Here is a 22056-nt window from a genome sequence, read left to right on the forward strand (position 1 = left end):
CCTGAAAGCTCCCACAGCAGTTTTTTGCCTCTGGCTGTTTTTATAATACTTTTTTTTTTAAAGTTCATCTGAATCAATTAAGCTGTTTCCAAGAATGTAGCTAAAACTAAGCACATTTTTGTTTTCTCCAGTTTAGAAAAAAATCTGACAGTGTCCTTTTTCATAAGTTCTGGTGCACTGTGCTGTGGAGCAAGATCATCAGACTTGCAGTGGAGCTGGGCTTTGGGTAGGAAATGTGCTTTGTGCCTCTCCTCTGAAAAATTATCTAAGAACAAGCCTTAAAAAGCTGTGGCTCTCACTTGCTCAGTAGCATCAGCTTTGATTTTCACACCTAAACACACTGCAAGATTTCCCATGTTCTGGGCATGTTTCTGGCCAGGTCTGAACTCACTCTTCTTGCAGTGGCCATTTACCCCAGTAGATGGTCCAGCCTTTCTTGGACCCAGGCAAAGGAGGGGAGCACACTGGTTGATGTAACTGCAGTCACGAGAGAAGCTGTATCTGGGGAAGCAGCAGAAGGCTGGGATAAGAAATCTGGGTGTGGCAGCAACTTGGTCTGAAGACTGGGGAGTGTGTTGGAGTGAATGGGGTCTTAGGACTGAGTGGCCATGATACAAAGGTATTGCATGATTCAGGGCATCTGAGAAGCATAGCTGAGGCCAACAGGACCTTCAGCTCCAAGCTGCAAGAACATTAGACAATGTTAAGTGCTCTTTAAAGCTCAGGCTTAGATATCTCAGAGTGGCTGTTGTGCATTTGGTGGCTCTCTGTCTTGGTTTGCCATGGGTACAACATGAGCAATAGTGGTGCCTCATCTCACTGGGCTCGTTGTGGCTCAGGCATATCTCTGTGACGTTCTGATATGACTCAGTGAATGCTGTGGGAAGCCCAGAGGACACTGCTGAACAGGGCGTGGATGTCATGCAGTAAGTAAGGATTGCCTTCATATGTTGGATGATGAGAAAAAAATGGAGAACTGTTCACTGGGGGTAGGGGTCCAGTATATATCATCTGATGACCCAGAAAGCAAGAAGTATGTTAGAAAATAAATAAGAGGAAAGGCACAAAAGCCCTTCACACAGCGCTCTCACTGCTCTTCTTCCTGTGTCTGGTAGCTATGTTTGGTCCCAGCGCTGGGCGTAATCATGGTGCTGAGCAGCCAGGGGTCACCCACAGTTGGCAGAAGCAGTCCATTAGTGCCAGTGGAGCCACACCACTCTGGGTGCCATCCACAGCCACAACAGAATGAGGGGCAAACATCTTCTCCTGTTCAGTCTGTCCCCAGAAAAAGTTGGTCCCAGAATGGCTTCATAAAGAAATTCAGTGATGGTGAGAGATGCACGTCTTGGCCTGGTTTGGTCACCACCAAGTGCAGTGACCAGACTCCAGTAACTTCAGTGGTCAGGGCTGAGTGGCTGGAGAGCACGTGCAGGGTGGGCAGACACTGTGGGAGTGCGGCTCACCGGGCATGTGCAGCCTGGGGAGGGAAGTGAACCACAGAGGTAGAGAGAAAGAAAAAGAAATTTTCTTGGCTTGTGCAAACCTACTTCTGTTGTTGTTTTATCCCCCCTCCTCCTCGGTGACAGTTAAATGTGTTGCAAGGTGAAGCAGTCCCCAAGTGAAATGAAATCCCCTTTCCCTTCTCTGACCTTGGAGTGCATAGCGCTCTGAATTACTTGACAAGCACAGTTTACCCTTTGAGCAATTCACAACTCCCCTTTCTCAAGTAAGAGCACACTTCTGTGGATTTTTTCCTTGCTCAGTACTACCTAATGGATTTTTTTTTTCTTAACAACTGTCATTTGCCCTGCCTCTTGCTATTCTCAGCTCAAAATGAAAAATGTAAGTTGCTAGCTGCAAATACTATTCGTTATTAATTTACCAGAGGAATCTTGGGCACATTCATCCCAATTTACTCTTAGTGTCTCATTATCAATAAACCTTTGCCTCACTGCTTCTGTAAATAATTTTCATCCCTTTCTTTTGTAAACCCTGTGGTTGGTCTCTGGCACAAATGTCTCATGATAATAATTGGCCAAGTCATGTAGTATGATTTTTACTCCTTGATAAGCTGGCAAAATTTCATTAAAAGGAAATTATTGAACTACACATAGAAAATTTTTTTGGAAGAAAAAAGCATTGCACTTCAACCATGAAGCAAGCAGGGTTTCCCAGTATTTTCCAGGGCATAGGCTTGCATCAGCGATCGGTATCATTCAAAAGACTTATATTAACCTGGCTCCTACAGGCAACATGCTCCTTCTCTGCTGTGATACAAGGGACATTGACCTAACTCTCCAGAGATAAAAGTGTACTAAGCTGGAGGTTACATTTTGGGGCTGAGGAGAAATAGGGGAGAGTTGCAAACATCTTCTCCCTGCTCCTCATGGCCCCAACAGAAAGAAATGCAAGGTGTGAGAGTGTAGCATCCCACAATTGATGGTGGGCTCCTGCTGGAGGCTGGAACAGTGTTGGTGGTTCCCCATCCTTGATGGCTGCTCTTCATGGCAGATGCCAGCGGTGAACATAGACCTGGAGCCAGACTGGGGTAGGGGAGGACCAGCTGCTACAGAGGCAGGAGGCCTCTACAGAGGCTACAGAGGCCAAAAGTTTATTAAACTTCAGTTTAACTGGAGCTGAAATATGTGCTTCTAACGCAGGGCAGCAGAGGTTAACGGAATCCTTTTTGTAGATGTTTTATGACACTCTTTGGGGATACATATAAGAAGACTGGGACGTTCCAAGTAATTTAAATAAATATTTGTTTAGACTGTGTAAGGGGCAACTGGAGTTTTCAGGCAAGTCAGTCTTAGATGGATTTTCCTTTCTTTGCCCTTTCTCCCCAGCTATAGTGTAGACACGCTGCAGTTCACAGCCAGGCCACACAGCACAGCTGTGCCCCCCCCCCCCCCCCCCCCCAATCAGCTTTTGTGGTCAGCGAGACCTTGAGGCCACTGTGCACCCCCTGTATTGTATGGGTGGCTCATGGGGACAAAGGATGACAGCCCCTGGCTAGCAGGGGTGGCTGCTGCCCTCAGACCCAGTCAGGAGCCCAGGCTCCCCGCTCTCTCTCAGCACCAGCATCCTGTAGGGCCGCAGCACCGTCCCCTCTTGTGACCCCACAGCAGGGAGATGTTTTGCAGTGGGTGACCTGAGTAATGGAGTGAGGAGGGGTGTGGAGGTTGGGGGAAACAACCTGCCACGGTCAGGTTTGCTGTTAGTTACTTTGTTTTCCTCCTTGGTTGGCAAGTTCCCAGTTTGGTTGTGCTGCTTCTTGCTTCAGTTTGTGATTTTGCTGCCCTCTTTCTCTCTGCCTGTGAAAGCTGGTGCCAGTCTGCTGCCCAGCCCCCGTGACTGTGAGGTGGTGGGTTTGATAGCCTGATTTCTTTCTGGAATACTTCTAAAAGCCTAGTGCTCGTAGGAACATTAGCAATTCCCAGACCTGGCCGGCCTTGAGTTGCAATGTGCAGTCAGAATGGAAATAAGTTTTAGCTGTGCTTCCAAGAATGGGCAGGTTTGGGAAGGCTGAATGTTTTTCTTCCCTTGTGTGGGCCTTTCTTTAGTAATCAGCTGTACAAAACTGAAGAATAGCAGAACTACTTTGTTAAATAACCTGGCCCAAACTTTGGCCCAATGTTCAAACTCAACCCTTTCTGTGGTTCAATGGGGTTCAGCCAGCTTAGGGTGTTTTTCTGCTTTTACTCCAGCTTTCCTGTCATTCGTGTTTTCCAATTTCCAAGCGAGAATGGTAGCACACAAATCCCCCTGTGACGAGCTGTACTTGGGTAGCAATGGGACTGCCACAGCATCTTATCCAGGCTCAGAGTCTTCAGCTCTTCTTCAGGGGAGCACCTGGGGCTCCAAATCGGGAAGCACGAGGAGCAGCACAGGAGCTGTGCTGGGAGGATTTGTTGGGGCTTGTCTCACTGCCCGTCTGAAGTACATAACGACTTCACTTTGAGCGTAAGGGTAGTCCAGGGACACACATATGCTGCAGCTCTTTGCTGGATTAGGGCCGCAGGCTGGCTTCTTTAGCTAGGCAGAGCCCGCTCAGACGCCTGCAAGCCTTTTGAAGTTTGTCTCTCTCTAATTTGAACCAGGATTCCATAACGCAGAGGCAGCTGAGTTCTTGCTCAGCTCATGACAAAATGACTCTAATATCCCTCCTCCTGCCCCTCTGCTCTGCTGGTTATTTCAGGTTGCAGCTCCAGCCTTGTTACCAGCAGCACAAAACAGGCAACTGGAAGTCACCTCTGGGAGGCAGCTGAACTTCAGCAATGCATTGCTGCCACTGCTGCGAAGAGGTTGCTCTTGCAAAGCAGACAGAAGAATGCTGAGAGAGACAGACTGATGGACCAACCAACCGACCGACGGCATGGATGCTGTCTGGGCAGGCACAGACACATAGGATGGGGTGAATCACTTTCCAGGCTGGTAGCAGGGAATTAAACTGTGCCATAGCCAGACATCAGAGCAAGGCTCAACTCCCTTCAGGCTGTTTTGCCTCACCAGTCTTCCCCACCAGCTGGAAGGAGCATCCCGCCACTCTCCTTTAACTAGATGGCTGATTTATATCTGCTGTCATACGCTATAGCTGGTGGTACCTCCCCTGGTGTGTGGTTAATGTGGAAGGCAACATGCATTGAGACCACGGAAGGTTGCACCCGTGCCCTCTCGCCCCGACAGAGCAGATGCCCAGCTCACTCAGTGCCCAGCCTTGGACGGGAACTGTAGGGGAAATGCCCAGGGTGTGTTGTGGGGAAGAGGGAGGTGCTGACAGGTTGTGGGGAAAAACTCTGGAGGAGGTGACAACTTGCACTGAAGAGCCCTGTTTTGTCTTGCAGTGCTCAGGCAAGGGATCTCTTCAGACCCCCGCAGTGGCCAAAGGGCATGGGTGAGGTTAAGATGAATACATAAATCTGCATCCAGTGAGGAGGCTTACGCTCTTCCTTTCAGAGTGAGAGCTTAGCCCTAAGCCCTGCATCACCCTCATTTGTTACTCACATCGGAGCAGCCCTCAGCGTTTGCACAGGCACTGAATGGGACTGCCTGCCACCAGCCCCAGAGCTCCCCAGCGCTTACCTTTCCCTGCTGCAGGTATGAGTCTTGGAGAAGGGAGGGGGGCTGAATCCTGGGTACCTTAAACACCATCGTCATGTAACTCAGCTGGAGATAACTTCCAAACAGGGGAGGAGCAACCTTGCAACCTGGCTGCATCTAGTTTTTTCTAAAGGAAACGCAACCCTGAGAGAACTGGGTGATACTAAAGTAAGGCAGAGGGGTGGACTGGGCAGCTGCTCACAGTCAGTGACAGCTCAGATGGGAGCAGGACAAAGGCCCCATGTTGGGTCAGTGCATCAAAGTGTGTAAAACTCTATAGAGCCTGTCTGTGGAGAACAAAAGTGTCCAGCAAACAGGATGAGGACCTGCCTGTTCTGCCTTTCATTTACCCAAAGGTCTGTGGACCCTTTTGGACTTCACTGCCAATAAACAGCTACTGGCCTGTGTGTAGGTACGAGTCTACAGCTGAGATGATCCTATTCAATACTTTGTTCTATATTAGTGATGCTGATTTTTTTTTTCTTTATGAGCTCCCATATTTTGTCTTATTCAGTGTTGAACCCAGTCTTCAGAGAAGTTAGGTGCTTACATCTGATTCTGAGGAACTTGGGAAAAACCAAGACTCTCAGGCAATCATGGCCATGGGAAGGCAATGCAGAATTGCTTTGGAAGAAGGAGACTACTTATCCAAAAGGTATCAAATTCAGAGCCAAAAGGAAACTGAAAGCCCTTTCAAGCCCCCATCTGATCCTTGCCTGCCTCTTTCATCTTCCTTGGCAGGCAAGCACTGTGGATGTAGCAGTTCAGAAGTACTAGGTGGCTTTTGGTTCACATACACTGTTTTAGGCAGAGACACAAGTAGGACATAGCAGAAACCCACAATTATTTCCCAGCCGTTTGTGACATGCCTACAGTGGGAAATAAAAGAGACATTTTAAAATGCAGTAGCTGACCCATCTTGACTGTCAAACTTTTGAGCAAGACTTTGCACGTAGCCTAATGAGGCCACATCTGGAGTGCTGTGCCCAGTTCTGGGCTCCCCAGTTCCAGAGAGACAGGGAGCTACTGGGGAGGGTCCAGCGGAGGGCTACGAAGATGACTTTGGGATGGAGCGTCTCCCTTGTGAGGAAAGGCTGGGAGAGCTGGTCCTGTTTGGTCTGGAGAAGAGAAGAATGAGAGGGGATCCTACCAATGTCTACAAATATCTTAAGGGCGGGTGCCAAGAGGACGGGGCCAGGCTCCGTTCAGTGGTGCCCAGTGACCGGACAAGGGGCAATGGGCACAAACTGCCACACAAGAAATTCCATCTGAATATGAGGAAAAATTTTACCCTGAGGGTGCCAGAGCACTGGGACAGGCTTCCCAGAGAGGTTGTGGAGTCTCCATCTCTGGAGGCTTTCAAAACCCACCAGGACGCGACTGTGCAACCTGCTCTAGGAGAACCTGCTCTAGCAGGGGGCTGGATTAGTTGATCTCGAGAGGCCCCTTCCAACCCTGACTGTTCTGTGATTCTGTGATTCTGTGGCATGCTGAAAACCTACACCACCCTCAGCCCTGTGCCTGGGGCTGCCTGTGTGGGATCTGCTGAATCTACTGGCTGCTCCCGAGCTGCGCAGAGGTGACTGTCACCTCCCTCTGCTGTCACTTAAAAAGCCGTCTTGTGTCTGGTCCTAGCGTGGAAGAGCACATCCCCAAAGCACTGTGTCATCCCCTGTGGCCACTGAGGACCTTCAGGTGAGGAAAAAGCTAGGTCACAAAGAGATTCATGGGTTCATCAGAGAGAACCAAGATGCCCAGCTCCAGAATATTTGGCATAAACAATCATCTCCTTTTGCCTTCAGTAGTGAGGAAACTAGTAAGCAACTGAGCAGTTTCATTTTCTCCCTGTGGAGAAAATGGCAGTACATTTTCTTGCTCTTTCTCTTTTCTTAGCTGGTATTCTGGGAGCCAGAAAGTCAGCTACAATTACAGCAGGTTGCTAGAAACTTTTTTGTGCCTTCAAAATTCGTAGTCAGCTCTTTCCTGCTGTTCAAATGAATGTGCCACATGAAGAAAGACTTGGGGCATAAACTGTGCCTTTTTACTCTAGCCACAGCTTCTATGCAGAGTTTTCAGAACTGCTTTGTTTACGTAAAAGCCAGTTTTGTTAGTGTCCTTTAAATAACATGAAAGAGGAGCAAGCAGCGCATGTTGCATTTGTGCAGACAATACTGAGCTCTCCCCAAGTAGCCACAGGGTGTGTGAGTTCAGCTAATCAGACAACAAAGCAATATGTGCCCTCGAAAGCAGATGTTTGTATTGGAAAAAAAACACTAGTTCAGAAAAAAAGCAAAAGGAACAGCAACTTTCACAAACAAATAACACACACGCAGACACACACGGACACGTTCCCTAGGCTTGCTGTGACATATACTTCTTAGCAGCACTAGAGTTAATATTTATCAAGCTGTCTGTCCCCAGACGCACACAGTGGTTTACTCTGGGAGAGTGTAACCAGCCAGGCACAAGAGAAGTGCAGCCAGGGCTGAGGCAGTTTTGACTCCCAGGGAAGCATCTCTGGGGCACACAGAGTAGAGATAGAGCCAGTGACTTAAGTCATCTGCTGCTGGCAGGGCCACTGAAAGCTTCTGGACCCACTGGCGCTGTGTGACACTGTTGGCACTGCCCCCAGGCTGCTTTTCAGGAACAGGAGTTTTTGAGATCTTTCTGCTCCGGGCCTTAGCACCGCTCCTGCTGTATGCTCTGCTCAGAAAAGTAAGTCTCTTCTTGAGGAGAGGAGCCCTAGGTGTTGCCAGGAGGAGCACAGTAGAAAGAAATGCTCCTCTCCTCCTTTCATCTTTCTACAAGTAGGCTTTTCTGCAGCTCTGTCTGTAATTAGCTCTCCAAGGTGGCCAGGTATTTCATAGCTATTTTTAGTCCACAGATCTCAGTACATCCCCCCTTTGCTGTAGAGCCTCAGGAGGCTGCAGGCAGCAGGGCACCAGTGCCAACAGCTTTGGTCAGGCTCAGCAGAGACAGCCGGTGCCCACACAGATGAGCACATTCATGCAGTGGTCTCCCCAGCACAATGGGAAGTCAGTGCATGCAACGCTGTGAGCAGAGGAGCTGCCCAGATTATGTTCCAGCCTTCCTTCAGGTTCTGCAGGATCAACCAAATGAGCTCCCTGGCTGGGACAGATGGACAGATGTGCTTTCATACAGGAACCAGCTCTGTTTTATGCAAATGCAAGGGAACTGCTGGTAGACTGGACACAAGTGATGTGTTCATCCTTATCCAGAGTTGAAATGCAGATGCTCCAACCAGTTTCTGCTTAGCAGTAAGGGTAACTGCAGCTTCCAGGATGATGCCACTGGCTTGTGTCTTATGCAGACTTCTACCACCTGCATTTAAAAGATGGATGCTGCCCTGTTTTACCCTTCAGTTGGACCCGAGTGAATGTGTATATCTGATCATTGCTAAGAAAATCAGGGATGCCACATTCAGCTAAAAAATAGTGGGTCTTTTCTCTATCTTTAAACTCTTTGCTACATCTGTCGGCTTCAAAAGCACTGGCTCCCTGAACAGAAATAAACCTAAAGATTTGGGCCTTTATATGTCTAAAATCAAGCCTCTCCATTTTATCCTATATGACCCAAAATGTGTATATTTTTAAAATGATAGCCTTGTGCTGACTTCTAGGCTTCAATGACAGACAGGAGGCAGAAGGCTGCAACAGGCAACTTGGGAACAAGCATAATGGCTTCAGCATGTGTTAAGGCAAGATCACAAGGACTGGATAAGGTTACTACGGCTGGCCAAGTCCTGGAGGTGTGCTGGCTGGGCTGTGGGGCAAATCTTCTTTGGTAAAAAGTATAGAATACACTGCCCAAATCCTACCTAGGCAAAATTTTAGCATTGGTATTTAAGCAAGAGATGAGAGGATGACATTAAGAGCCAGAACTGGATTTAAAAAGTCATCTTAAACATCTGCACTAGAGGTTCAGTGGCTTGGGATTTTGTTTTTTTTTTAAACATAGCTGCTATGAAAAGTAAGAGTCAGACTGCAGTTGTGCAGGCAGGGAGAGGCACCATGAAATGGCCAGTGTAGGAAGCCATAGGCATCTGGGGGTGGGCAGGGGAGAAAACCCCTGTGCCCACAGCTAGGAAGGAGGGCAGAAGGCCCCTACATCATTTAATGTGGGAGGAAAGAGGTGCAGCCACGTGTCACCCATGCCATGTGCTTTGGACTTGGGTCAGCTGCCAGCAGGCAGCCTCTGTGAGCTGCCATGTGCTGGTAGGGGTCCAAGTGTTCAGGGCTATGCTCAGAGTTCCCTGGGGCTGGGATAGTGTGGGGCTCCTCACTGAGACCGTAATACCTTGGATGAAACGCCACCAGAGCAGTACATTAGCAATGCCAAGATCCTGCAGGCCTCTTTGCCTGGAGCGTTGGGGGAAACAGCCCTGCGCCAGCTGTGTCCCTGGGTTTTGCTGGCCATGTAGCTGTCTTGCAGCCTTGTAGGCTGTGGGGCTGCCATCAGAGGATGTATGTGAAAGAATCTCTTGTGAAGGAGCTGTGGCTGGGCTTCTCATGCACGTACTGTGCAAAGGAGACCCATTATGTGAAGCTGGGCCCAAACCTGACATGTGGATGCACCAGGCTGACTTTGCTCTAAATTAAATTTCACGGATAAGATTGTACATAGTGAATATTTTACTTCATCATCCTTCCAAAACAGCACACTTTGGGAACAAAGAAGATACAAGCTGTGAATCCACATGTTGTGATGGCATGGCTAAAATGGCCATTCCCTCCAGGAAGGTGTCAGCAGAGCAGGGTGATGCCTGGCCATCCTGGGGGTTCACTGCGTGGCCATGTGTGCAGAATGGTCTGTGTCTCCTGCACCCCTTTCCTCCTCCATGGGGTTTCCAGAACAGGCATGGTGAGATTGGAAAGGCATATCCCCTCCAGGTGAACTGGGGGTGCAGGCAGCTCTCCTGCCTGAAAAGAGGAGCAGTGTGATGCTCATGGCCCAAGTGCCCAGCTCTGCTGGGCTGTCCCTGCCCATCAGCAACTAACACAGGGAAGGTCTTAGAAGTGCTGATGGTCTAGCAGGCAGCCAAGGCACTGGGAGAGCCGGGTATAAGTGTGGGAAGCCAGCAAATCTACTTCTACTTGTCCTTCTACTGCTATGAGGGCAAGAACAGACTCATAAGCAGTGAAGGAGGCACCAAGTGGACCTGTTGGGCTTGTGAGGGTGTGATGATGCTCACATAACCTCCTTGTCATGGAGATCTTCACAATATGTAACTCAAGGTCTCTCTAGGTTTGATTAGAAACAGACACCCCAAACTTTGCACTGAAACTTTGAGGCCATCTCCAGTTACAGGAAGTCTGGGCATATCCATATGCAGATGTATGCAATTTGTTTCACTTCAGCAGTTAGCATGACTGTTTTGAGGCCAGGGAGCCTGTTTCTAGGGAATGAGAGTTACTTTTTGGGATGCTCAACCGAGGGTGGATGCACGCCATCCCCTCCTTATGCTGCTGCCCCTGCTCCCTGCCTCCATCCCACTGTTGCTGCACAGAGACAGCTTATCCCTGCCTGTGCCCACAGGGGCTGGAGGTGAAGGAGCCCATGTCTGCTGCAGCAGGAGAGCAGCGTGGCTGAGCTGGCAAGGGAGGCTCTGGGCTGGCAGCTGGCAGGCACAGGGACACCTAGCGCCTACGCAGCAGGGACAGTGGCTTGCTCCTTGGGGCTGATGGCTTGTGGCGGAGATAACTATCGCTGCTGAAAACCCTGGGCCCAGCTCCCAGCTGCAGTTTGAGCTATGCAGTCAATAAAATTAGATGAGACCCAGAGCTGCTCTGTGTGTGTGTGTTCATGCAGACCCTTCCCCAGCTGGCTGAGCCACTCAAGCAGATAAGAAACAGCAGAGGAGTTCCTGATGAAAAGCCTCAGATCTTGTGCTTGCTGCTGCTGGAGTCGCAGGTGACCCGGGTGTTGGGGAGGCAGCCAGCACAAAGGCACAGGGAGGAAACGTCCTGAGCTTCCTGACATCATAAAAAATAAAAAAAAAAGAAAGAAAGGAAGAAAAAATATTCCTGGAAAACCTTTATTTATTATTCCATCTCTACTGACTTTCATAGGTGGTAACCCATTGCTGCAGATTTTCTGGAACTGTTTTATTATCATTAGTTTTCAAAATTATAAATATCATGGCCAAAGCATAAGATTTATGCAGTCTGTGGGGCAGGGCACTGTCCCAGCCTGTTTTGGATGGGTCTGTCAACCTGCATCTCCCAGGACGTGGCGGAGGAGGCCAGCTGGTCTGAGAGTGCAGGTGCAAAGAGGAGGCAGGGTGGCAGTCACTGGCCTGGACATAGGTTCCAGGGTCCAAGGATCATAAATCTTGGCAAAATGTTCCTAAGGATCAAAGCAAAGAGAGTTGAGATAGACAATGTAAGGCTTTGCTGAGCATTGCAGGGAGCCCCTTGAAAGCCTGAGGGAACAGTATTAGAGAAAGCAATAAATCTGAAAACAAGTAGGGTGGTAGTGGCAGATAGCACCTGCATCTGGGCCACCTTCATCACCAGTGTGCCTTCGACTTCCCTATACTAACTTGACATTTTTTTTCTCAAATCCCTTTCATAGCTCATCCTCCTAAGCTTAAACCTGGGCATTCCTTGATCTCCTGCCAGAGGGTGACAGCTACATTTCATCCTCCTGTTTCCATCCCAATCACCTCAATGCAGTCTTTCAGCTGCGAGAGTGAGAAGAGGGCAAGGATACATATACCTTCTCACAAGCCCACTCATGGGCTTTTGGCTGTGAAGCCATGACAGAGTCATTCACAGAAGGCTAAGCTATAAATATATAGTGAACTAAGTGGCAGGATGTTGTAATGAGGATGAGTGCTGGAAAAAAATGGGGATTTCCAAAGACATGGGCTAAGATGCTTGAGCTGGCATTAATGACCCTGGATATGACACAGCTGGGGAAAGCTCCCAGTGGGGACATCACTAGATCAGTCTCCCAGAAAGACTGATCCTGGACTGAGAACATTTAAAAATAGGCTAATGTGAAATTAAAAAAAAAAAAAAAAAGATTAGCCAGTTGGCATGATCTTGGCTTGGTAAGGAGAGCATGGATAGGAAGTACCACCACACCCTTTCCTTCCTGGACTTTTAGGAGCCCGGTGTAGTGGCTCAAGGTTAAACCCTGCAGTAGGGCTACCATGTTTTTTGTCCAAAGATACCAGCCAGAAATGTGGGTGGGCAGGCATGACACTGGGCTGCACAGCTTATGTGAGGTGGGCCGGTCACTCACACAAATCCCCCTTTTTCTGGTCTGGGACAGCCTGCTGCGCAAAGCAGCAGCAGCAGGCAAGGGAGATCCACAGCCCCTTGCCATGGGTCCCTACCAGGGTCCTGCTGGCGTGGCAGCACTCTTGCTAATGAAGGGGCCACCACTGTTACTGGAGGCAGGAGAGGATAGCCCATCACAGTGTCTGTGCCTGAGGATGCGTATGCTCTGTTACAGATGCTCAAGGTGGTTTTACTTGTAGCTGCTAAGCCTTAGAGAGGAACTAGCTCACTGTAGTGGTTGAAATGTCCACCTCCTGCTTTGCCATACTGCTCCTGTACATCATGGACCATTAATTATGAATTGTTGAGGGCAGGCAGAGCTGCCCAGGCTGCTGTCAGGCTCCTCTCGATTCTCTCTGCCCCACACACAGGCTGGAGTGTTTCCATAGGTGTCTCACACCAGCCTTTTCTGTGGCACTAAGCACCGTTCATAGCCTCTTTGCCAAAAGCAGTGAAAGTCTTCGCTGAAGGCTGTGGGGGTGACTGTGGGGTATCAGTCAGGAACACCTCTGCTGACACACCACCTTTGCCTGGGGATGCAAGAGCAGAAAACAGACCCCACGGAGTGTGATGCGTGGCTGCTCTCTATCCCTGGTTTTCTACTGTGTGTTATTCAGTAGGGGAGCTTGGATGGGCTGGTGACAAGGCACCATCTTTCAAGGCCTGGGTTTTGGTCCCTTCTGTCCTCAGAGACCTCTCCTGTGGCCAGGACCAAGGAACATAGTGCTCTGCAAGGTTCAGTCCCACTGTGGGCAGTGGGAGGGTGAAGAAGGGTCTTGCTGGGGTGCGTGCACATGGGTGTGCCAGGCTCATCTTTCCACCCAGTTCCTGGCAGGGGACTGGGAGGAGCTGGCAGAACTCATCCCAACCTCCCTTTCCCCAACTATGCTGACACCCATAGACTGTCAACCCCCCCTACCATAACAGCCACGTCCTGCCTTAAATACAGCCTGGCCAGCTGCCTGTGCCACCCCCGAGCAGAACTCCCAACACCTCCAAAGCTGAAGCCAGCAGCTCTCCTACACCCAGGGCAGCCCTCTGGGGCAGCCCTGCCCAGGCTGCTGTCAATCTCCCTTGCCTGTGTTTGGGGACTGCTGCCCAGCTGCTGTGGCTACCTTTAATTGGTTGAACCAATTAACCAGTCAAAAGATTTACACCTGTCTCCTCTTTCTCTCTTCCTCCTCAAACCTGTCCTCCTCTCCCCTCCCTGTCCTCCTCTCCTTGCCCTCCCACCTCAACAGGCAAGGAGAGCAGTTTGGCAGAGGCTGACTTGCAGCCAAGCTCCGACCCTTCGGGAATGGACAGCAGCTACCTCAGCGTGAAGGAGGGTGGGGTGAAAGTGCCCCAGGACAGGGCCAGCACGGACCTCCCCAGCCCCATGGACAAGGCCGACTCAGAGAGCAACAAGGGCAAAAAGCGGAGGAACCGCACCACCTTCACTAGCTACCAGCTGGAGGAGCTGGAGAAGGTTTTCCAGAAGACCCACTACCCAGATGTCTATGCCAGGGAGCAGCTAGCCATGAGGACAGACCTCACCGAGGCTCGTGTACAGGTAATGGGGGATGACCTGGGGCTGGGCGAGCTGCAAACAAGCCCCTGCTCTCTGGGGAGTGAAACCATGAGCCCTGCAAATTTGTTGTCCCTTGCTGTACCTGAGGTCCCCTGCAGCCCCTGCCCACCTGCTGGCAGCTGAGCCCTGTCCAGAGCCTGTGCTGCAGGGACAGGACAGGGAGGTACATCCATGGTGATGAGCTGGTGGGGCAGCAGGCTGGCAAGCCTCATCACCAACGTAAAACTATTATGATCACTACTTTCTTTGGGAGACTCAGCAGGGGACACAGGTTCGTTAGTCTGGGTGGGAGCAAGCTTTCCCACAGTACGGATTCTTTTTGGCAAGATGGGGATGTGGAGGTGACCTGTTCAGTACCAGAGAGCATGAGGTGATACAGGAGAGGTAGCTCTTGTTGCCTGCTTGGCCAAGCAGGCGCTGAGACTGCACGAAGCCTGGTGATCTGGAGCAAACAGGTGCTCCCACCACCTTGAGAAGAGCGGCAGAGCCCAACAGTCTCAATTGCCTCCACCCACCCACGTGCCAGCTCCCATGAGCTTGCTCCCCCAAGATAACCTGGGGGTCCAGCAGAGCCAAACCCCACATGGAAGGAGTGAAAGATTCCCTGAGTGCTGCCCTTCACTCTGAGTCAGGGTTAAACTGGAGGCCTGGCAGAGCTCAGAAATGTGCAAAAAGGAGCACCATCACTTGGAGTGGACATCCAGAGCTCATGACTTTATGGCCATCAAAGGTCCTGCTGAAGCTTAGGCTCTCATTCTCCAGCCTAGCTAATCCTGTGACTTCTGTCTGCAGGTATATATCAGCCTACCACCCCCCAGAACCTGCATTAGCATCAGGAATAGTTGGCACGTGGAGACATCTGTACCTCTTACAGCAGGAAGACTCCTGGGTCCCAGGCATCCCGACTTGCTCTCTAACCTTTACAAGTAGCTGTTGCAAACAGTTGAAGTAGCTGGGCCAGCACCCTTGCAAAAGTCAATTTTAGTCTGTAAATTTGCTTCCATTTTCAACTAGCTGCAGGATTTTTCTTGTTTGCTTGCCTAAATTGGTTTGTAGGGCTGGTGTGCTCTTCTTTCCCACAGCTGTTTCTCTTCAGGCTGGACACGGCTGCATTTCAGCGGAAAGCAGCGTGGTTCCCATTGGTCCTGTGCCTAGCGTGCTGAGCACTGCGGGATGGGCAGAGGAGGGCAGCGCTACAGCCGTCAGCTCTTTACGTCTGCCACTGATGAAGCCCTGGATTTCCCAGGGACACATCACAAGTGCTGACGGGGTCTCCTGGGGGGCCATGAGCGGCATCGCCTTACTGATTGTCCAGTGCATGAAATTCCTTTCGCTCAGGAATGAAAATGAGGTGCTGGAGGGTGGTAATCTCCTCCCGCTCGCCTCTGAGCTAGGGTGTGCAGCTAGCGCTTCCCAGCTAGCAAGCAGGGCTGGCGAACAGAGCCAGGGCAGGCAAGGCGGATACAATTCACAAGTGGAACCCACAGTCTCAGGGGTTTTTTTCCCCACTTTACTGCTGGCTAACACTGCAGCTGAGGGCAGGAACGCTTCCGCAGGCAGCCAGGAGGAAATGTGGCAGAGGGAGGGTGCAGCCTGGGAGTTCCACTCTGCCCTGAGATAAGGGTCCCAGCAGCCCACCACCACGGGCAGCTGAGAACAGCCCCTCTCCTCTTGCAGCCGCCAGTGCAGCTCGCGCTTGGGACAGCGATGACAGGGCTCATGTAATGGAGCGGCTGAAGGGCTTGTCTAAGTGGTCTGGCTACTCGAGCACTTACCCTGGGGTGAAAGGGGTAAGCACTTGCATTTCACTCATTCCCCCAGCCCTGCCAGGAAGGACCCTGTCCCTCAGGCTGCAGGCTGGCACCCAGCCACTGCCTTGTGACGAAGGGCTGCCGTGCCATCGGTAGAAATGCAGACTCCCTGTCACTGGAGAGCGAGAATCAGCAGGCTCATGCTAAGTGCTGTGGGTGCTGGCTGGGTAGGCTCAGGGGCACCCCGAGTGCCCACATTTCATGTAAGTCCCCAGGGGGCTGGGGCTGCCAGCTAGCAAGCTGCTTAGCCTTGGCGCGATGGCTGTAGCCCCCAGGGGGCATGGGGACACAGCTTGGAGTGGCACAGGACTCTTCTGCTGATGGCACAGGGCTATGCTTCGCACAAGGGAGGCGTTCGGGGCTGGGGCCTTAGTGAATCACCTAGTGCCTGTCTCAAGCTATAACACAACCCAGAGCTGGTTTAAGCTTGCCTTTGGCCTCCCACCCCTCTGGGCAGCTCTGCTCTGTGGGGGCCTCATGCCATCACTGCAGTACCAAGGGCCGTCAGCTCACGGCCAAAGTGTGTGGACAGGCATGGGGCAACAGCTCAGGTGACTGATGGCAAAGCAAAGGCCTACTGCAAGGGCCCAACCAGAGCCAAGGCAGAGGGTGGAAATCACGAATAAGCCATGAGAGCCATACTTCTTTCCTCCTGCAAGCCAAATGGCCACTACGTATTCAGAGACCCTCCACCAAGCTGGCAGGGGCTCTGGCTGCTGTGGGGTGTCTGGACACACACCTGCTGAAGCCCCATGGGCCTTCTCCATAACTCCTCTTCCAGGGGAGGTATGGTCCTCTAAGGGATGGCGAGTCCTGGGATAATTTCACGGAGGCCAGCTTCAGCTGCCTGCAATGCTGAACTAAGCAAAGCAGAGCAGCAGGAAGGTGAGGCACCCAGCATGTTTGAGGTATGATGCTCCCTCCCACAGCTGGAGCCAACTTTTGGCTCGAGGTCATCCCCTCTAGCCAGGCTTGGCTCCCTGGGGAGCGCAACCAGCCACCGCACTGCAGGCAGGAGCAGATGTGGAGTCCAGACAGGCAAGTGGCAGCTCTGTTTTTCTTCCACCCCTTTCCCAAGCTCACGCTTCATTAGTGAAATAGCCGCCAGAGATCCCGGTGCCTGGAGAAGAGCTCATGCCAGCAGCATGCGTGGGGCAGGCTGTGCTGTCTGCGGAGTGGTGGCATCCTGCAGCCTGACGCTCTCCTGCTCCATTTCTCTGCCTGTCTTGGTTTCCATCCATCAGTGCTGGTATCCAACAATGCCAAAGCTAATTTCCCCTGTGATGCAATGCAACATTTTGCCTGCCTGCCCACCACAACCTGGCCCCTTGTTGCCAGGTACTATTAAGCTATTGCTCGTCCCTTTTTTCCAAAGTGGGAGCCATGTGTAAGCCCTGCACAGAGGCAGAGCCACACAGCCAGGGGGAGGCTGCTGGGGCTCAGAAACAAACCTGCAAGGGTGCACAGTGGGCACTGCTTTCATGTAGGTCCTACACAGCGTGCATATCCTGTTCCTTTCTCTTCCTCTTCCGTGTCTGGGACTGCAGACCTCCAGAAAGAGCTCCTGCTCAGTAGCAGCAACTGCCTGAGCTTCTTCCAGCCCATCCAGGGCTGTAGCAGGTATCTGAGGCAGTGGCACTGGAGAGACATGGTAGACACACACGTATTCACACATGGCTCTTTCCCCTTGTATGCATGCATGCACACCCCCATGACAGCCTGGCCCTGGCTGTTCATCTCTCTTGAGTTGTGAGCATCTCTGCCTCCTGGCCTGCCCTGTGGCAGAGGAGAAAGAGATGGAGCTGGAAGGAGGCTTCACAGCCAGGGAATATAAACCCTCAGCCAGTCCCCCTCTGAGCCAGCCTTATGATTGCTGGGACCATTAATGAAATGTTTTTGGTGGTGACCCTGTGATGCGTCGGAGGCTTGAAAGTGAGAGGGAAGTGTCAAACTCCACCGTAGCAAAATCGCTGCTTTGGAAAAAAAAGAAAAGAAAAAAAGCAAAGCAAGAAGTAATATATCTTGATCCCTTTCCCCCTATAAAACCCTGGGAGGCTGGTGGAAGGAGCGGAAAGACTGAGCTAAGCCTGCAGGAAATTAAACATGAAATGAAAACAAGCTCGAGTTATTCAATTCTCTCATCCCAGGCTCCAATTTCCCATTCCAGGCCACTGATAAAATGGTGTCCAGTTTCAGTGCTCAAGGATGAATTCTGGCTCTGTTCTTCAGGCTGGAAAGCAAAGGGCTGGTGGCCATCTCTGGGAAGAGGGGAGACAGCCCAGCCTTTCGCAGAGGGATAGAGTCCTGGAGACCAGACAGACAGACAGACAGATGGAGGCTGAGCAGGAGGGCAGCAGGACTGGATGGCAGGGATGGGGAGAATGGATGCTGTGAGGCTGCCAGGAGAGAGCAGGCATGCGAGAGGCTTGAATGTGGCAGCCAGCTCTTGTCTGCATCGGGGCAGCAATGCAGTGAGGGGGGCTTGAGCACAGGGCGTGGGGCACCACACTGGCTCTAGCCCTGTGGCTGCCACCAGCCCACCACCACGCGTGCAGGGGCCAGCCTCACCCTCCACCACTGCACTGGGGTGGGCAGGAGGGAGGGGAAATCACTTTTTTAACTTGGAGAAAGGACAAATGCAGCAATGCAGTCCCCAGCTATCCAGCCATGACCAGAGGGGCCTGGGTGAGGTCCCAGTTCAGCCCGGCTGCCCGTAGCCTGTGCAGGGCGAGTGGGGCTCCATGGCAGGGGCAGGCCAGCAGCTCCAGCTGGGTGCCAGGGTAGCAGCAGCAAGACAGCCACCAGGAGCCTCCTGCTTTCTTTGTCTCAGGCCGTTCCCAGCCTCTCCACCCCCTGCAGCACATCAGCTGTGTATGCATATGGATTTAGGTACCAGCATATGGCTGAATGTTTATGGAGACATGAAACATTTTCAGTTCTGTAGTTTTTTATAGGGCTGATGTGGTACGTCAGGCCTTATCAAAGCATTGTCTGCAGGAGTCAGATACATGACATTACCCTACACTCCCATTCTAATTGTTAACACTGAGATGCAGCCCACAGCGACTGCTTATCCCTGGGTGAAGAACCCCATCCTGACCCCAGGGGATGTGCTGCACCAACCCTTGCAACCTCCGCTGTCACATCTTCATCCCATAGCAGCCTCTCTTGATGAAAGGTGACAAGCAACGAAAGAAAAATGGACTTTTGCTGGGTTTTAGATTTGCTTTTTAAAAGCAGGTGGTTTCTAAGATTGAGGAAATACTTAGGATTAGTTGTTTTTTTTTCCTGACATCTTCGCATTATACATTGTCTTGCCTGCCCTGTTTTCCCTGGAACACAGTGGAGGCCTGGAGAAACCTGCCTGCAGGACACCAAGCAGCCTAAAAGGACTTGGACCAGAGAAGAAAGAAGAATTTTAAAAAGTGGTTCAAACCTTGTCACGAGTGTTTTGGAGCAGTGGATCACTGCCAGCCCTCAGAGTGTCTCCAGTGCCCCCGGCATCAGCACTTTGACTGAAGATGCTCCTCTTTTTCAGCCTAATGCGATGGTTTGCCACAGCCTCCCAGCCCACCGGTCACGTGGGGATTGCAATTCAGGAACTGCCAGTTTAAGCCATTTTGCTCTGTCAGTGCCCATTCAATCCAATGCATAAATGAGGAACAGCAGAGCACAAGCCTGTGCCGGAGACCCTGCTCTGCCTCGTCTGGCCCTGAGGAAACCTCCCTGTGGCTCCGGCAGGGCAGCTGCTGTACCACCCCAGGAAAGCCGAGCGCACAAATCCCACGCTGATGGCTTTGGAGGTGACGCTGCAGAGCTGGGCACTGCCGTGGGAGCCTGTGCTGGGCCGCCCTGCTCCCGGGCGGGATGCTCAGGCAGGCTCCCCTGCACTGCAGTGCAGGTGTGTGGGCAGGCGAGCTGGTGCCTTCACCAAGCCGGGGAACGGCCGCATATGCCTGGCATATGTTCGCCCCAGCCTCACGCACAGCCAGCGCTCTGCTCCCTACCTGCTCTCCACCCCTCTGTGCACAGCAGGGCCTCCTCCGCCCAAGGAGGAACCGGGTCACCACCACTAACTTTGAATCTGCAGATCAAAGCAGCATGATCTGGGCCAGCCCTGGGACTGGCCTGCAGCTGGGCTGGAGCAGCTGTGCCAGGAAGAGGTAGAAGAAAAGCAGACAGATGCCTGGGGCATCAAACCTGCTCCAGTAGGATGGTCTTTGGGTACAGCATGTGCTCAGCTGGGGTAAAGTTAGGACCTTTCTGCTGGTGCTTTTTGCACTGGCTGAAAATCCTCACAGGGTGTTTGGTTTGGGATGGGGCGTTAATATCAGGTTGCTACTTTGGGTATGGCTAGCATGGCTGGCTTGTGGGTGACCCATGCCAGTGGCATTGCCATGGCTGTGGAGCAGGGAACTAAACCCTACACCATCCACAGCCCACATGGGGAGGACATGCCCGGGTGCTGCACTGTCCACACCCTGCACCAAGCAGCCCACAGCCCGTGGCCAGACCCAGCTACCCACTCGTACCACAGGGCTGGCCACAGCGGGGAGCTGTGAGAGACCAGCACAAGGCTGCCTGCATGGCAGGGAGGGGGAAAATGAGGCAGGAGACCCTAAAACGACTCTTCCAGCACAAGCAAGATCAGCTCAGACCAGAAATCACAGACCCTCGGTCCTGTCTCTCCCTGTAGCAGCTTCTAGCTGTACTGATGTAGGCTGTAAAGGCTGTAAAAACCGCTCTCATGCCCCCTGAAAGGCAGCCTGCCACCCCACCCTGTGCCAAGTGCCCAGCTTGCCACGCTGTCCTCTGGAGACATGAGCTTCCCACACAGCGTCTGGTTTCCCGAGCTGCCTGCCAAGCAGCGGAGCTGCCCCACGGCCAGGCGCAGGTAGAGCCAAGCTTTTCGTTAGTGATTCCCCCCTCCCGCCGTGAGTCACCATGTAAAACTCGAAGCAGAACTCAGCAGCTCTAGGACTGCTCCTTTCATGCACTGGCGTGACCTGCACAACCCAGCCCCTGGTGATCGCCTGCATCTCTCAATGCCTTCAAAGCGGCTCTTGATTGATGTGTTTCCCTGACTCACAAGCTTCAAGAGGCTTTGAAGACACTGGGCCAGGCTCTGATCTCTCTTAGGCTGATGCAAATCAGGAGCAATGGTGCTGACAACAGTGCAATAATCCACACTGATGTCAAGCCAGTAAAAATAAGAGCAGAATCAGAGTTTTGGTCTTTCCTCTGCCTTGAAGGGATCCGAGCAGCACTGTGAAGCAGAGAGCTGCAAAGCCTGCGAAGAAAACTCAGTGTAAAGCAAAGGACATGCAATGCTGTAGAAAGGCACATGTCCTTTCCTGCAGCTAAGGAGGGAAAGGGTGTCGTGCTTTTTATTTTTTTTTTCACAGTTAAGAAAAATAAGACAGAGCTCAGTGAGAAAAGCAAGCTCTGAGCCAATGGCATTGTCATAGCCAGGATCAGGCCAGGGGAAAGCCCCAGCACTGCTGGTTTCAGCCTGGCAGCAGCACACACGAATGTATTCACACTTCTTGTCTGAGACTGGCTGACTGAGACTGGCACGAGAGCTGCCGGCAGCGCCTGGGTAATGCTGATGTAGGGGTGTGAGGAGGGTGAGCTATCCCAGGGCAAACGAGGCTGTGGGAACCAAGAGCTGTGAATGTCCCCAGACAGGCAGGACACCGAAAGATGGGCAGCGCCTTTTGCTCCCGGTTTGGGAGTGCAGGCTTGCCCCAGACCCTCCCAGGGATGCTGGGCAGGACCGCTGCTTCCCCTCAGGGCTTTGTGGGGGGCAGCACCCTGCCCTGTGACGTTCACAACCATCCACCTGGTGAAGCCCTGTCTGCCAGTGGGCTCCTCGGGGCTGCCAGGCTCCCAGCCACCGCTGGCAGCTCCCCTTGTTCACAGCCCCCTCTTGCCCTCTCCCCAGGTGTGGTTTCAGAACCGGCGAGCGAAATGGCGCAAGCGAGAGAGGTTTGGTCAGATGCAGCAGGTCCGGACCCACTTCTCCACCGCATACGAGCTGCCCCTGCTCACCCGTGCTGAGAATTATGCCCAGGTGAGTGCATCCCCCTGCCCTGGCCCATCTGTCCCAATGCCTGCTGGACACACCACCTCTGCTCCCTGTCTCCCAAAGTGATGCTTCGCTTCTTGGGTTCATCCGCCTGCCCTCATGCAGGTCTTCAAGAGAGCCAGGGCTAGGGCTATACTGCCAAGGACTGAAGGGCCAGGAGCTATTTAGCAGAGTGTCCTG

The 22056-nt window shown here is 52.1% G+C and overlaps 1 protein-coding gene across 1 annotated transcript in view; it reads left to right on the top strand.

Moving 5' to 3' along the window:
• The window catches only part of ALX4 (ALX homeobox 4), a 44815-nt gene that overhangs the window by 15476 nt on the left and 7283 nt on the right, over positions 1–22056 (top strand). The window contains exons 2-3 of the mRNA XM_027816299.2: positions 13649–13959; positions 21733–21861. Of these exons, the coding sequence (XP_027672100.2) occupies positions 13649–13959; positions 21733–21861 (440 nt within the window). The remainder of the gene's footprint in view (positions 1–13648; positions 13960–21732; positions 21862–22056) is intronic.

This window comes from Falco cherrug, chromosome 7 (assembly GCF_023634085.1).
Source record: "Falco cherrug isolate bFalChe1 chromosome 7, bFalChe1.pri, whole genome shotgun sequence".
NCBI classification, from domain to species: Eukaryota; Metazoa; Chordata; class Aves; order Falconiformes; family Falconidae; genus Falco; species Falco cherrug.